The sequence below is a fragment of the Colias croceus genome, chromosome 9 (assembly GCF_905220415.1).
Source record: "Colias croceus chromosome 9, ilColCroc2.1".
NCBI lineage: Eukaryota > Metazoa > Arthropoda > Insecta > Lepidoptera > Pieridae > Colias > Colias croceus.
In genome coordinates this window covers 2611788-2628474 of record NC_059545.1, presented here as the reverse complement: position 1 = coordinate 2628474, position 16687 = coordinate 2611788, and the positions used below count along the sequence as shown (strand labels likewise).

Below are 16687 nucleotides of genomic sequence, written 5' to 3'. Positions count from 1 at the left end.
ACCAAAGTGTGACGAACGGGCACACAAGCAGTAAGCACAAACACATTCAGCCTTTGATGTTTGTCAAAAAATCGACAATCGTCCCGATCGACGGCAAGAGCGAGTACAATCACGGGCGCATGCACAAACAACATGTTTACAATTAACATGCTTGTGATCGTTGAATATCATATTTGAACGCAAGCGTCTGAACCCACCATTATAATTTATGATATGACAGTTAGATTTTTTAATTTGACGACTTGTCACCAGTCACATGAACGTTGACGTATTATTTGACAGTTCAACTATTGATGTTTCGATTTCGATTCCCTTTCAAGTTTCAATCATGGATCTTTGTTATTAATTATTATATGTAGGAAAATAATTTAATTTCTATTCCAAGTTATTTGCAGCGCCCAAAAATATACAAGCTTTGCATTTTACAATTAAGTTTATGTGATAATGTCCGGTTATTATGACTATCACCGATGGGAACCCTTGGCCGAATTTAACTTCAATATCGGCGATCAATTCGAAAATCCTGAAGAATCTGACGAAGAAAATAATTACGTTTATTGTCTTTGTAGTAGAGTATTTATAAGGTATTATATATATCATAGCTAATTAATATTATAACATAATCGATATTCTCAACAATGTAATTTTTGGTTATATATTTTGAACTAAACAATTTTCACTTTTTAAGCACTATTTAACTTAAAGCTTTTATATTCCATTTATCTCTTCTACCTGTGACGTATTCTACCGAATATACAAGCAGAAGTGTACACTTCCGGACAACCATTATTTGAGAAAGAGGCTCATTTTATTTAAAAAATTAAGTAAATTATTGGTGGTATTTTAAGTATAAACTACTTTTAATTTAATTATGCAGGGATGGAATAAAAACATATTATGTTGAAAAAGAATATGGGAGCGAAAGTGATGCAGATTTTATTCAGGGATCCCAATCACAGGAGTGTGAAGATCAATCTCATGTGCATTTCTCGCTAGATACATCTTACAAAGTTAAATGTGATGTAAGTCATTCTTTGAAATAATTTGAAAGCATAGATTTGCAAAAATTTTCATCACTTATAAATTTATCAATACTAAATAAACTGAAAATAATAATACTGACCAAAGCTTTATAAAAGTTTTAAATTGTGCCTTCCCTTTTTAAATTGGTGTAAGTGCTTATATAAACATCTAGACAACTATGATTCTATAACCGTAAAAATTATACATTTAAGTACTAAAACAGTTTTGGAAATTTATTATACTTATTCAACTACAATATTATGCATGTTGTTATTGAGCTCTAACTTGTTTTGTGTCTTTAATTAACCAATAATTGCAGAAAGATGAAAACGCCAGCTGCTATTGCAGTGCATCCCACACGGATAACTACTGTTCAACTGACGAACATGACCCGGCTCAAATTCACAGCTTTCACACAAACACTATTCAGCCTAGTGACAGTGGGGCTGATCTCACTTATCAAGACTACCACTCTGTTTACACATCAACTGATAGAATGGAAAAAATGGACGAAGATACTCCCATACAAACAAACAATATTCAAGAAGATTATCTATCTGAAGATACTTGGGAAAAGTTCTGGGCTGTGAATGGAGAGAGAATCATCTGGGCTTCTTGGATACACAAATATAGTGACTATATCAACCCAGCATATTTAAACGATGGTGAATTGGCAGTTGATGAAAATAACATGATGAAGCAAAATTCAGCAGAGCCAATAAGTACAGATGTTACTGATTCCAATCAGAAAACAGACAATGTAAGAGAGAGGAAATTCTCATATGATTCTAAAGTTAATCCATATAAAAGGGGATCAAAGAATGATGATTTAAGTGACAAAAGCAATAAAAATAACACAAACAATGATAAGCAAAATGGTGATGATGCATGGTTGTCCATAAGTAGTAGAAGGAGGTCTTGTTCTGAACATGACAGAATTGTCAGCCCTAGAACAGTAGAAGGAACAGATTCTTTGACTAATGTAACAAAGATTACCATTTCCAGCTGTGATGTAACATCAAGCCATGTAACATCAGAGTCATCACCCACAGATGATTATAGCGTCACATCATCAACATCTGAGGATCAGTTTAATGATCAAACTAGAATAGCTAATGTAGAAGATAATAATGAACAGGCACCTGCAGAAGAAATGGACACAGAACAGTATTGGCAATTCTTGTGGAAGAAGCATTTTGGTGAAATTTACGCACTGCATTATGCAAATTATACTGAATGCCACAATGCTAATAAAATTGAAGAGAAATACGAGAATGGAGAACTCGCTGTGGATAAGAAAACAGAAGATGTAAAGACGTTAGATGTCGAATGTGAGAACAGTGAAGGGAATTCACAGGAACTGCCATCAGTTATTGAAGTTAGAACTCAAATGGATCAAGTAAATTTAGAGGATAAAGTGAAAAAGCCAAGGAAACGGAACAAGAAATCAAATCGCATCGTTCACTCTGTTGGGGCCTTATTGCAAAATCTGTTGCAAGAACACAAAGATGATACAAGTGGATCGATAGATAGTGAAGTTTGTAAAGCTGATGAAAATGTACCTGATACAATGAATGCAGAAAATGATAGAGAAGAAACTGGACATGATGCACAAAAAAGTCAAGAGGATGAAGATACATGTGATAAAAAAGCTGAGAAATCTAAAAGGTTAGTTTACTGACATTTTACCAGTAATAATAAATGCATTTTACAATTATAATGTGGTGTGCTGTAAAAATATTATTTTATTACAGTTACAATAATCGTCAAATACATTCAGTTGGTGCGTTGCTACAAAATCTAGTAAATGAAAAGGAAAAATATGAAGATAGTAATCCAGTTGATGGTGATAATAACCAAAGTGAGAACTCAAAAGGCGATAAAACTGTAAGTTCAGGAAATGTTACAAGTAGTGTAAGTGAAACAACTTATCAGCATAGTGGAAAAAACAGTTATAATAATTCTTATTATGATGATGGTGAAGATGAACCACCAGAAGAAAAACCTGTCACACTAAAAAGAAGGTAAATATTAAATTTTACAATCTATGTACTTATTTTATTGATTCTTAGGACTGATAAATTTGTAGGAAGCATAAGTTTAATATTTATTTAAAAAATCAACAACAAAAATAAAACATTAATGTATAAAAAATGAAATCTCAATGATTATCATAGAACCTTCTCCTTGTTAGAAGACGAAAATTTGTTAATTAATGTTCACATAAATTTTAGGGTTTTTTTACCCAATTCAATTAATCTTTTGTTGCAGTCATGAAGTTGATTTAGAAGAAATAACAGCAGATAAGATAAACTCTACCTTTCAAACGATGGGATTCAGTTTTGACTCTGATCAAATGCCGCATGGAGAGCTTGTGTTTAGACGACGATTGAGGAAACTGCGACTACCACGGTACAAGAAGACACCAAAGAAAATATATTTTGACGATGATGGGAATCCATATAGTTCAGACCAGGTACTATTATTATTGCTTTGGTAAACAATCACAGTTTGATTTTTGCGCTTTTTTTAAGCAGTTACTTGCAGAAAATGCCAAGTTTATTGACCTGAAGACAATGAATGTTATGCCTAAGTAACGTTATGTATAAAATGATTTATTAAAGTTTCAGGACAGAGGTCAAGATTTACAAACAGAAGATGAAGGTACTGAAATTAAATTGGACACTGACAAAGAGAAAGATTGTAATAATATTGATGATAGTAAAGATATAGCTTTAAAAGATATGTCTAATATTGGTACAAAAGATGAAATAACTAAAGTTAAAAGTGAAGAAATAAACATTGTTATAAATGAAGAGAATTTAAATGAAGTAAATGAAAATGATAAGCAAGAGTTAGAAGGTGATAAGGAAGGCAGTGATGATATTATGGAAACTAATAGTGAGTTTAAAATTCCTTTAAAAAATATTTATTGTGATGTGTGTTTAGGCACATAAAAACGAAAGAGTAGAAGAAATTCGATTGCTGAGATGGATTCATCGAGCTGACTATAAATTGCCCCGGTTTGGCTAAATGCCGTGGGTTCGAATCCCGCCTCTCGATCGAATTTTTTTTTGTTTAAAAATACATATCTCAATTTTTTTTTCATCAATTAATTAATCTATTAATTTTTTTCCTAAAATGCAGGTTACGTAAAATTTTTTATTAGCCTTTTCAAATGTGTTACAAAATGCTTCCTTTGTTGATTTTCAATGCTATTATTATTCAGATCAAACGAAACGCCGTAAACGTCAAAAGCGTCACTCGAAGCACGATGTAGAAGAATGCAATGCAGCTCATATACCAGAGGAGCTGAGAGGTGATCCTAAAATGATGAAATATTGGAAGAAACGACATTCATTGTTCCATAGGTAAGAATTATTATAAAATGAATAATTCTCCTGTGACTTTTCCTATAAGTCGGTTAAATGTAAATGAGAACTTAATTAATAATCAACCATACAGTACACTGTGAAGACTTTTTAGCATCGCATTGTTATTAAAATTGTGTTAGAGCGGCCGTACACGGGCAGCTCGAGCAGTTAACGGCTGAGCGAAGTACACGGACTGCTCGAGCAGTCATGTCTACGGCAGTGAATGAATGTCTATGTCGCTGCTTCAAGCCGTCGGTCTCAACTACTTTCTTGTTTTCTTTGAAAACAAACACCTATGCGAGTGCATTCGAAATTGACAAATTGAAAAAGATTAAAAAATTCTATCACAAGGCGAAATTTATCATTTATAATGTGTTTCAACGCTATAAAACTAACTATTATAACAGTTAAACACATTTGAAATTGTTTTAGATTCGACGAAGGAATAAAACTAGATCGCGAGAGTTGGTTCAGTGTGACCCCAGAGAATGTAGCTTGGCACATTGCGAATAAATACTCGTATGATGTAGTTTTGGACGCGTTTTGCGGTGCCGGGGGAAATACTATACAATTTGCTCACACTTGTCATAAAGGTATGCAAATTTTTTTAAGTATAAACTAGCGACCCGCCTGCGTCTTTGCCCGCTTTTTCTAAACCCAATTAATGATAATATACTAAAACCTTCGAGAATTACCTAGTTACTCTATCTTTAAAAAAACCGCATCAAAATCAGTTGCGTAGGTAAATAAATAAATAAATAAATAAATAAATAAATAACTTTATTGTCATAAAAAAATAGGTACAGCTTATATATGAATCCATAGGCTCCTGAATTAGTTAAATACTGTGTCTCAGGAGCCAGTGGCTTCTCCCATTAATTAGGTAGTTTTAAAAATTTAAGCATACATAGGTTTATAGCCTATATGGACAGAGAAGCGATTTTTTTTATACTATGTAGTGATTTATATTATCATCCTATCTTTTGCTAGTCGAAATATAAAGAATCGTAATTCAATTAGTTTTTACTTTCGGATGATCATGGATATCTTTGTTGAAAAATTGACCTTCCCTAACAGTATTATTTTAAAATTAATTGGAATTAAATTTTTTGCACAGATTAAGTATACAAGTATTTTATCTAAGATTTTTTTACAGTTATTGCCATAGACATAGATCCATTGAAAATAGAAATGGCCAAGCACAATGCTGAGGTGTACGGCGTCGCAGATAAAATAGAATTTATTGTTGGCGATTTCTTTGAAATGGCGCCAAATTTGAACGCGGATATGGTGTTTCTGAGCCCGCCTTGGGGAGGACCTAATTATTCTGATGTAAGTTTTTTATTTAACGAAAATATTCTAATTACGTTACTTAACTAAATTATGAAAACATATTATTCAAAAATTAGTATTTGTTCACCATTAGAGTAATGGCCAATTGGCCAACACTTAGAAATTGTAACAGTTTTTGTGTTAATATGATCATTTTTTACAAATTTTAATGGTGAAACACTACGTAAGTTTATGTCATTTTAATTTTTTTACAGAATTCAGAGTACGATATAGAAACTATGTTGATACCAAAGCCGGCTTCCGAACTTATGCGAATTGCGCGGGAAATTAACTCCAACGTCACATTGTATTTACCGAGGAACTCAAAAACTGATCAGGTAAATATTATAGTTTTTTTTTAATTTATACAGGGTGTCCCACTGTTAGTATACTTAGCGCGAAAGAACTTGTAGTTTTGCATACCCTGATCACGTAAAAAATACTTAAACAACAAAATTACGTCAAAAATTTTTTGCTAAATTTTTCCTGAAAATCCATTTTTTCTACTCTAGCTACTGCTAAGGCATTACTGCTTCTCTAATGTGAGCATTTTGTCTAAGAAATCATAATCTTAAACGATAGCTCACGTGCTCACGTGTGGCAAAGTTGAGCGGGTTGCTTATTATGCGTGTAAACATAGAGTTTTAAGAATTCATCTATTTGAAAAAAAATGTGTCTGTAATTTTATAAGTCCTTTTTTACGTACTCAGCGTATGCAAAACTATAACCTCCTTTGAGCTTAGTATACCAACAGTGGGACACCCTGTATTACCAAATATTTTAACATCTGCATTAAGTTGTGAGATGATGTGTTGCAAATCACAATGTAAGACGGATAAATGGTATAATAAGTAATAACTGTAATATTTAGACAACACTATTATAGCAAACACTTTAATTTTATTATAGTAGGTATTATTAATATAAATTTTCTTTTTAGATTCTTGCAATAGCTCAAGAAGCAGGTGGTACCGTGGAAATAGAACAAAGTTTTCTCGACAGAAGATTTGTTGCTATCACAGCATACTTTTATTAAAAAAATATATACAACATTATTTTATAAGTGTAGTACAGAATTATTAATTACTTACGACATGTACGATGTGACGATTTATTGAGAGGGCATTTAAAATGGCATGTTATTAGTAACCAAGTAGAAACATTATTTTCTGACCAATTCAATCATAGTGAACAAATAGTAAGTGAAAATGAGATATAAAAATGGTATATTATATTATGGATGTTTATCTTATATTCATTAAGCAGAGGAATTAGAAACTTGGAAGTGTTATAGATACAGAGGGGAGTTTCTTAACCCTAGAACCCTACACTGTATTTGCCTATCCGATTTTCCTACATGGGGTGCTGTGGTACCCCAAAGTAAAAAAATATTGGAAAAATAAATAAAACAGAACTTGTTTTAAGTGTTTTATTATTAATAAAAGATAGGAACATGCGATTACAAATCAGCCTTTAAACTTACACTAGATAATTAATTTGAGCACTTTTCACATACTTTAATTTGATGCTCCAAACAAATTTGAATTTGGCACTTGTTGCACCTTGTCTTGCTTTTTCGGTCCCTTATTCTAGGACAGAATCCACAGCGTCCTTGTGTATGATGCACCTGAACTGCGCTTTGGTTTGATAGAGGTTTTTTTAGAATACCTGATATGGATTCTTTTATATCCCGCCTCAAAGTTGGCTTTTGTAAACGGTCCTCCAAATGTTTTGTGATTAGACTCAAGGCCAGTTGCTTTAAAAAAGTGCGATGATATTTTATTTGTGGCTTATTGTTTGCAGTTGAACACTTGTATAAGACCCAAGAATTAATACCAGTTGCATTAAGTAACCCATAAAAGAGGCAAAGTGGCCATCGTCTTGTTTTTCTCTGGACGGAATATTTTTTAGCCATCGCGTCAAACACGTCCACACCCCCTTTAGTTTTATTATAATATTGTATTATTTTAGGGAGTTGTACATCATCTGTCTTGTCTGGGGTGTCGTGAAGAGTAGATAACATGATAATTACTTTCTTTTGCTTCGATTTCGGTATTACAATTTTCCTTCACTGGGGTGTAGGAGCACCCCAACAACCACCTACACACGACTACGATGCACAACGGTCGCCGCAAGACTGACCAATCAGAGGCTAATTAACCGAAGAGAAAATACACCGAAGGCCAAATCTGTGAATTAGAAATAACAAAAATCATAGACTAAACAAAATGCTGTGGGGTGCTCGAGCACCCCGGGTAGGGTTCCAGGGTTAAGATTTCCCTTGGTTAGAAAGAGATAGAACATTGTGGTAATCTATCTCTTTATAAATAAGGATGTTACTAATTTGCTGCTGAACATATTTCCTACTCTATCTATAACACCTCTATAATTAGCAGTCATGTGTGTATCAATGATAATAATAGATTTTAATTCTTCAATTACGTTGTTACCTCTGTGTTGTAACTTGTAAGTAGCTTTATTCATTCTGCACTTTCAAGATATCTTAATGTTGTGTGCTTCAATGTGATTAAAGCATATTTTTACCATGTTTAAAAAAAAACAGGTGACATTTTTTTACTATTGATCACCAATCATTCAAAACTAAAATGCAAGGGAATTCAAACACACCACTGCATTAGGTGTTTGATAATTATTGTTCTTGACAGTATGATACAATATTGATTTACAAGGTATAACTAGGGTTTCTGATATATATTTGTTATTACCATGCACAAAGCTACTACATGTATTACATGGATTCATTCACATCAATCTGATTTTATTTTATTAATGAACAACTTGCATTTAATATTTCTAAATGTCTTTTTCTTAGAAGTTATCGAAATATGTACATTTAACCCTATCCGCCTTTTGAGTGTTTATTTATGACAATAAGTTATAAGTGTGTAGTTGTAAAATTAGTTCTTTTTTAATGCACAAGTATCTCTACTCTGCTAGACAAACTGTTCAAAAGATACTTCAATAACAATATTATCATTTTTCTCAGGTCAAACGATTGTTACAGATATAATAATACAAAATTATTATTCAAGGTAAGGTCATATTTAAAAAATTTAAAAGAAAGATTGTACTTATGTACTTTCTGTAACAATTAAAATTTTAATTTGACTACAAGGTGTATGTCTATTGAACAGTTGGGTCAAATTTAGAATTATTTCTTAAACCGGCTGCTCACGTACCTGCAGCAGGGGCAATTTTGAAATCGGCCCCTTAATTGGCTGAGCCAATTTCAAATTGCCAATTTAGACAACAACTGAAATTGCTCCGACCGCCGACCAACCGAGATTGTTCCAATATTGCCCCTGTGGCGTGAATAGGCGGCCTTAAATGGAATACCTACTTCTTTTGACATATCCCGTGTTTACAGTTTACAATAAAATTGTGTATGAACAAATTTTATGTATACATAAGAAATATATAACTTGGTGTTGCATTTTTACTATTAGATTAGTAAGTTTCAATGTGATGTAAGCAATACTTGAGAATCTAATAAATATTATAATGATAAAAGATTTGCATTTCTTATAGAGGAAAATAATAAATGTGTAGCGTGTATAATATAGATTGTCAATCATATTTATTATTTACTAATAATATCTTATAGAAAATGTACCAGAAGTTTTTTTATGAATTTTTTTGTTGCTTCAGATGTTGTAAACCTCCTAGGTAGAGTGGTTATCATTTTTAATAGGTTTGATTCCCGTTGCATATAAAGAAAAAAAATGTCTCGGTCTGGCAGAACACAGAAGGCTGATTTTCTACTAGTCCCTAAAGAACATCGAACATTAAAACAATAATGCATCTGCCCCATACCTCATTAGCGAAACGGGACTTAACATTTTCTTTAAAAGTTAATTACTGAACAATTAATGAGTACCCTTCAACCAACCCTTAAAGTAGGCTTTTTGTCATAAAGAGTATTGAATTAATCTGTATGGTGTAGGCAGAGTATAAACAATACTTTTTTTTTACATTTCAAAATATGTAATAATGTAATAATAATGTGCGGTCTTAATAATTGTGATCTCTGTATATTTTCGTTGTAAAGTACATAGAATTTATTATAAATGTATGACACAAGAGAGGTGTTTTATTAAGAATGCTTACCCTATTTTCTTGTACTGACTTAATCCTTTTTTTTGTTGTGTCTAATATTAATTGCATAATTTGGTAAGTCTTTTCTTGGTTTACTTTCTTTAAAAAATATTATTGTTTCTGACCTCCATACTTAAATGTGATTTGATAAAACTAATAGATTATCAGCTAAAATAGCATGCAAGTGTTAATAATTTAAAAAAGTAAAGACAAAACTTTTAAAAATTACTTTAATTCTTATGCTTAGTGTAAAATCACTATCATCCCTTAAAAATAATTAAGTCTATCTTATAATTACAGAACTCTGCTTTACATTAGTATCTTATTTCAACATAAGATTTGTTGACTTGTAGCTGATTTACTAATGTAGTGTTAGGATCAACCTGGAATTACCTTTAATACAAAAATATGTAGGAAAGTTACACTGAAATATTAGTTTTCAAAATAATTGGTTTCATTCTTCAACTCGACTTGTTTGCTAATTGCTAATAATTCTAATCTACTATTCTTTCATTTCCCCTTCCTCATCCTCCTCTTCAGCTCCTCTGACGTATAAAACATTATTACACCTGATCAGTACTTCTCCAAGGTTACCTGGAAGTGAGTTGTTAACAGTCAGTGAACAAGAATTCATTTATGAAACATCCCTATTCTTAATATCATTCTGGACATCAAATATTTTATTATATTACAGAATCAGGAATGCGTCCTTATTATAATACTGTGCCTGTACTGTGTGTGTGTGTGTGTGTGTAAAATTATTTTAAATAGGAAGTGTTAAAATACATTTCAAAACATAACCTAACCTGTGCAAGAACCATCGATGATTTCTTCCGTGTTAGCCAGTTGTAAATTCATGTACCCATCAGCAGATACAAGCAGGCCTTTGTACTCGTGACCCCACTTTAATTTTACAAGCACAGCCTTTCCAGTAAGGCTGTTTAGGAAAGGTTTGGGGTTGATAGGCATAGCCGCCGCCATTTTTTAAATTTCTGTAATATCAATAAAAGTAATTTATAGTCCTCACTTAATTATTAATATAACGTATCACTTGTAATAAGTTTGTAATTTCCTTACGTTTTTCTAAGTAAAAACACAAAAATTCAAGAAAGATTCACCGGTAGGTATCGTAAACGTGACGGACGCCAAATTATTATTTTTTTTAATTAGACATTTGTCTATGCCCAATGTGTTTCCATCGTTAAAATACACTGACACTAATTTTAACATGGAATTATTTATTTAAATTTATTTCATTACCAAATCCATGACTTTGATCTAAATATTTTAAATAAAAAAAATGTTGTGTGGTTTTATGAAACCACAGTGAAAGTGAAACTTTTTTCACACTATAGACATTTAACTAATAATAATAATTATCGTATTTGTACGATAATTATCGTACGTATCGTGCGTCACGCGACATGCGCTACACAGACCAAAAAGTTTGAGACGATGTAATAAAAGTTTCACTTTATAAAGAATTAAGAAGAGTAGTTGGCAATAATAAAAAAAAAGAATTCTTGAGGTTTCCATATATTATTGACAGACATAGACAATATAATAATGTCATTTAAAAATTTCCAATTTCCATTGGCAAGTGGCAACACCTAAATTCGCGACGACGCCGACTTTGACAGGCGCTGTTTCATGTTACAAATCAGACTTTTTATTAATCGTATTTTAAATAAAGTAAGAGATACCTATTACACCATTGTTTGAAAGTTAATTATAAATCACACAATATGGTTGCTAGGGTAGCAGGTGTTTTTGATGAGAAATTAACAGAAGCCATCGCTAATTCGAAAGTTTTAGTCGTCGGCGCCGGTGGTATAGGTTGTGAAATTCTAAAGAACCTTGTACTGACTGGCTTCCCAAACATTGAGATTGTATGTAATATGATTGATTACTGTTGTTATGCCATGATTATTCGCTTTTTTAATCAATACTTAATGTTTCCAGATTGACCTTGATACCATCGACGTAAGCAATTTAAATCGTCAATTTCTTTTCCACAAAGAGCATGTTGGAAAATCCAAGGCACAAGTGGCAAAGGACAGCGCACTCAGTTTTAATCCCAACGTGAATATTGTTGCCCACCATGATAGCGTAATCAGGTATATCTTAATATATATAAATCTCGTGTCACAATGTTTGTCTTCAATGGACTCCTAAACAACTTAACCGATTATAATAAAATTCGCACACCATGTGCAGTTCGATCCAACTTGAGAGATAGGATAGTTTAAATCTCAAATCGTTTTAGAGAAAGCGGGCGAAGCCGCGGGCGGTAAGCTAGTATAGTTATAGAATTGGCAACTACCCTATCAAAATTAATAGTCATCAAGAGGGTAGACTATCATTTTGATTGTATCAATAAAATAAACAAGTAGAACAGTCGACATCATATTGTTGTACTGTAGATATATGGATATCAGCTATAAAAAAAAAGTATAATCCACCTTTACCTTGTTATTTGTGCATGATCTTTTGATTTTCCTATTCCATAAGGTTTTTCTTTATGTCCATTTTCAGTTAAAATGTAAATAACTATATGACTATAGTACATTTATTGTTCAACTACTAATAAAAATAATTATTCTAACACACAATACCAATTTTCAGCAATGACTATGGAGTTAGCTATTTCAAACAGTTCAACATTGTGATGAATGCATTGGACAACCGTGTGGCACGTAACCATGTGAACCGGATGTGCCTGGCCGCAAATGTGCCGCTCGTTGAAACCGGCACTGCTGGATATGCTGGACAGGTATATTGTAGTTTAAGAGTATTGTCATTATGCATTTTGTTGAAATAAAATTGTATTCCCATTTAGTTAGGGCATCTATAAAATGTGATTTCTGTTGTAATTACCGTACTTAACATACATATTATATACTATTTACTATTATATATAATAGTTATTTAACAAAATGATTTATTTGTTAGTGTCAAAATGTTTAATTAATGAGATTGTGTTGGCACTAATAAATGTGTAATAAACATTTGATATTATAATTTTGTTAACTAATTCATTATTCGTATGATATTTCAGGTTGAATTAATAAAAAAAGGGCTAACTCAGTGCTATGAATGTCAACCGAAAGCACCACAAAAGAGTTTTCCCGGATGCACAATCCGTAACACACCATCTGAGCCGATTCACTGCATTGTATGGGCAAAACATCTCTTCAACCAATTGTTTGGTGAAGAAGACCCCGACCAAGATGTCAGTCCTGATACAGCCGACCCAGAGGCTGCAGGCGAAGCCGGTTCTTCGGCGTTAAACGCAAAAGAAACAGAATCTGGGAATGTCGAAAGGAAAAGCACGAGAATGTGGGCGGCGGAAACGAATTACGACCCAGAGAAACTGTTCACTAAGCTCTTTGGTGATGATATCAGATATCTATTGTCTATGGAGAATCTGTGGAAGAAACGTCGTCCACCTACGCCACTGACTTGGGACAATTTGCCGGGGAAAGACGATCCGCCGGCAAAACACTCTGGGTTGCCAGATCAGAGAGTGTGGTCTGTGCATGAGTGTGCACAGGTAATCAAGATTTTTTATTTAGTGCTCTTATAGGTATAGTTTATTGATAAAACATTGAGGTTCTGGTTTCTGCTCCGAATAATAGAAATAATATATTTTAATTTTCAATAATATGGGCATGTTTTTGCAAATATACGACAAGCGCCTATTTTCCAAAAAAATGTTTTAATTAGAGTAACTATTTAGTATTCTTATGATAGTAACTATTTATTAATAAAATTATCACACTTTAAGTAAAACTGTACAAATATATTATTGTTTTATTAGAGCCATGTAGAGTGTGTTTATTTCTATAGTTAAATGGTTTTATGTTTGAAATAATTAATTACACTTACATGTTTTAAAACTATTATCTTTCCCTCATTTAGGTGTTAGCATCCAGCTGCAAAGAGTTACAAGCTGATCTAAAGAGTAGGCCAGACGGAGACCACTTAGTTTGGGACAAAGACGAGAAAAGTGCTATGGACTTTGTTACAGCGTGTGCCAATATTCGCGCGCACATCTTTAATATTCCTTTGAAGTCGAGATTTGAAATCAAATGTAAGTTTTTCTATAACATTTAACTTTATGGTACAATTTTAAAAATTAAATGTAAGTTTTCTACGACATTTATGATTTAAGATTGTTTTATGGTACAATTTATAATGAAACTGTGTTAAGTATGAATATTAAACACAATATGGAACGTTTTTTATCTCCATTTGTAATGGTTCATAAATTTCTAGCTTTCTCTTTTCTCCATTATTATTTGCAACTTGGAAGCCCATGGGAATTTTGACTATAACTATGTCATGTTATAGTTCATGTTATTGTTAAGTATATGTATAGTATAAGAAAAAAAGGGCGTTTCTATATTTTGCAATGTTTTCACATTACAACTACTAGACTAATTTAATTTAGAAAAAACTCTTACACTGAATGAAAGCTCATTTCTTGAGTCACATAGGCTACTGTTTATTAAATATTATGTAATATTTCTATTAAACAATACCATTTTTGATTAATTTTTAATGTTTGAATATGTAGTTTGTTTTTTTCGTGAATATTTTTTATATATTATAGTATTTTTACAAAAAAAAAATGATTTTTATTTTTAGCAATGGCCGGCAACATAATACCAGCTATAGCAACAGCAAATGCGATCGTAGCTGGTCTAGCGGTTATCCGCGCGCAGGCGATACTCAAAGGGGATATAGAGACGTGCACCAGCGTGTACTTAAGGCCCAAGGTCAACCATCGGGGACAGCTGTTCGTGCCGGAGCGAAGTGAGTTGAATTTTATTTTGCTCGTTTTTACCCATTTGAATAATTGTAAATGTAAACCATATGTGAATCCACATGAATATTTCTATAAAATTGATCCTATTTAAGCTATTTAGTTGTAAATTGACAAATACATTGCAAAGAAGAATAAAAAATAAAGAATCATAAACTTCATTTAGTAAGTTAATGGAGACAATTAATAAATTTATATTGCAAATATTCACCTATCACGGCCATAACAGTGATTATAATGACAAATTTAATAAAATTGTTAATGAAAAACTATCTTCTTCAAAAAGCTTGTTTTGTTGATTAGATGTTAAAATAAGACCCATGAAAACAATTCCCTATACAACAAAAATAATCATGTCAATTAGTTGCAAACCATTTTATATATTGATGAACCAACATTTAAGAAGGAATACACTCTTAAGTGTAATAAGTGTGAGCTCTTAAGAAAGAAATAAGTGTATTTCATGTGTTTTAATTTTTTACTTAAATTTTCAGCACTGACAGCGCCCAATCCAAAATGCTATGTGTGTGCTCCAAAACCCGAAGTAGCGCTCGCTTGCAATCTCAAACAGTTGACACTCAAAGATCTAAACACGGCGCTCAAAGAAGGCCTCAACATGCAAGCGCCTGACGCAGCCGTCGAGGGCAAAGGCCTAGTCGTTCTATCATCAGAACCGGGAGAAACAGATCAAAATAACGACAAAACGTTAGAAGAAATTGGCTTAAGCGATGGCTGCGCTCTGCTAGTCGACGATTTCCTTCAGAACTACGAAGTGAGGGTTCGTCTGCAACAAGAGGACGAGGAGAAATCATGGCGTCTAGTGACAGAATTGGACGCACCAATGCCAGCGCCAAAGGAAGATAAACCCACAAATGGTGCGAACGGTTCAAATGATCCCAAACCCGGTCCATCCCGTCCAAAGGACGATAGTGACAGTGATATGGAGATTATAGAAGAGGATGAAGGTGTTGAAACAGTGAAACCTCCCAAACGTAGGCGTACGGAAATGTCCGATGAAATTGTGGAACTCTGTTAGCTGTAGTGCTGTTCAGTACTTGTATGTAAGCAAATATCTACTGTATGAAGACTCCAAGGGTCAAATTGCATGTGTCAAATGACTAGAAATTTTTATATGGTATGTGGTTAGAAATGCCTACTATATAGTAGCACATTGGTAAACATGTTCATAGATTGTGTAATTTTTACTAGTTGTTTGTCGTTACTGGAGTTAAGATATTATCAGAGTTGTAATTTTCCCAAATGTTATTTTATTTGCTCAACCATTTTTTGGAACGAAGTTCATTATCGCGCGGTGCGAAAGGGGGACTAGACAGAAAAAATTAAGACCAAAAGTTTTAATAACACTTTTTGCTATAGGTGTTGTGCTCTGTCCGTCTCTCTTATCTCATAGAAAGCAAGCCAGTTAGTTATTTTAGTAACTTCGTTCTATCCGGTTTGTTGCATGTTTTTTTTTTAATTTCCAACTCAATATTCGAAAGTTCATGAAATTATTTTGGTTGTTTTAATTTGAATAGGTTGACGAAAAGGAAATCTTGAGTCTTTTCTATTGATGCATATTTTTTAAGGTAGGTACAGTGGGAAAATGCAAATATGTCTAGATGCAGTTTGGCCCCGATAGTAAGTTATGTATGAAATGTATGCTTTTCATATCAAGGCATGAGCCTGATAGTTTAAAAAGTTAGGAAATACCTTGTTGTAAGCAAGCTCCGTATAGTCTCCAGTTTTGTGATTTTTAATACATATTTACTTAAATTTTATATCCATTTTCGTAATAGTTGCAACTTTAAGAATTCAATTTTAAAATTGAATATTTTCATATAAAAAGGTAAGGGACAAGTATCCTTGTATTTTTAAAAGAAATCTCTTGTATTTAACATAATACATAAAACCGCATGAGGTTTATCAATAAAAGTGTAATATTGTTAAGAACAACATTGTCTAAAATTATTTATATTGTAAGAAAAATTTTCTCTTAAATAAAACTATAAAATGT

General features: G+C 32.6%; 3 protein-coding genes across 4 annotated transcripts; 2 read left to right on the top strand and 1 right to left on the bottom strand.

Moving 5' to 3' along the window:
- Positions 1-319: 319 nt before the first annotated feature.
- LOC123694439 (trimethylguanosine synthase) lies at positions 320-7038 on the top strand. Of its 2 annotated transcripts, none has more exons than XM_045639881.1 (11): positions 320-584; positions 878-1022; positions 1343-2691; positions 2778-3047; positions 3295-3499; positions 3654-3924; positions 4253-4394; positions 4830-4990; positions 5554-5729; positions 5945-6067; positions 6670-7038. In XM_045639881.1, the coding sequence occupies exons 1-11, from the start codon at positions 445-447 to the stop codon at positions 6763-6765; spliced, it is 3078 nt and encodes a 1025-aa protein (XP_045495837.1). In that variant the 5' UTR covers positions 320-444; the 3' UTR covers positions 6766-7038. The 2 variants fall into 2 exon arrangements, with proteins under 2 accessions (XP_045495837.1, XP_045495836.1); XM_045639880.1 differs by having other exon boundaries at positions 3648-3924.
- A 3023-nt stretch (positions 7039-10061) lies between these two features.
- LOC123694403 (small nuclear ribonucleoprotein F) lies at positions 10062-10984 on the bottom strand. The gene is made up of 3 exons (XM_045639829.1): positions 10923-10984; positions 10652-10837; positions 10062-10439 (listed from the first exon to the last, which is right to left on the bottom strand). Exons 2-3 carry the CDS (start codon positions 10824-10826, stop codon positions 10348-10350), a joined length of 267 nt encoding a protein of 88 aa, XP_045495785.1. The 5' UTR covers positions 10827-10837; positions 10923-10984; the 3' UTR covers positions 10062-10347.
- Positions 10985-11514: 530 nt separating this feature from the next.
- LOC123694340 (SUMO-activating enzyme subunit 2) lies at positions 11515-16686 on the top strand. Its single transcript, XM_045639749.1, has 7 exons — positions 11515-11734; positions 11808-11962; positions 12471-12618; positions 12904-13398; positions 13767-13938; positions 14496-14663; positions 15168-16686. Exons 1-7 carry the CDS (start codon positions 11591-11593, stop codon positions 15707-15709), a joined length of 1824 nt encoding a protein of 607 aa, XP_045495705.1. The 5' UTR covers positions 11515-11590; the 3' UTR covers positions 15710-16686.
- The last annotated feature ends 1 nt before the right edge of the window (position 16687 follows it).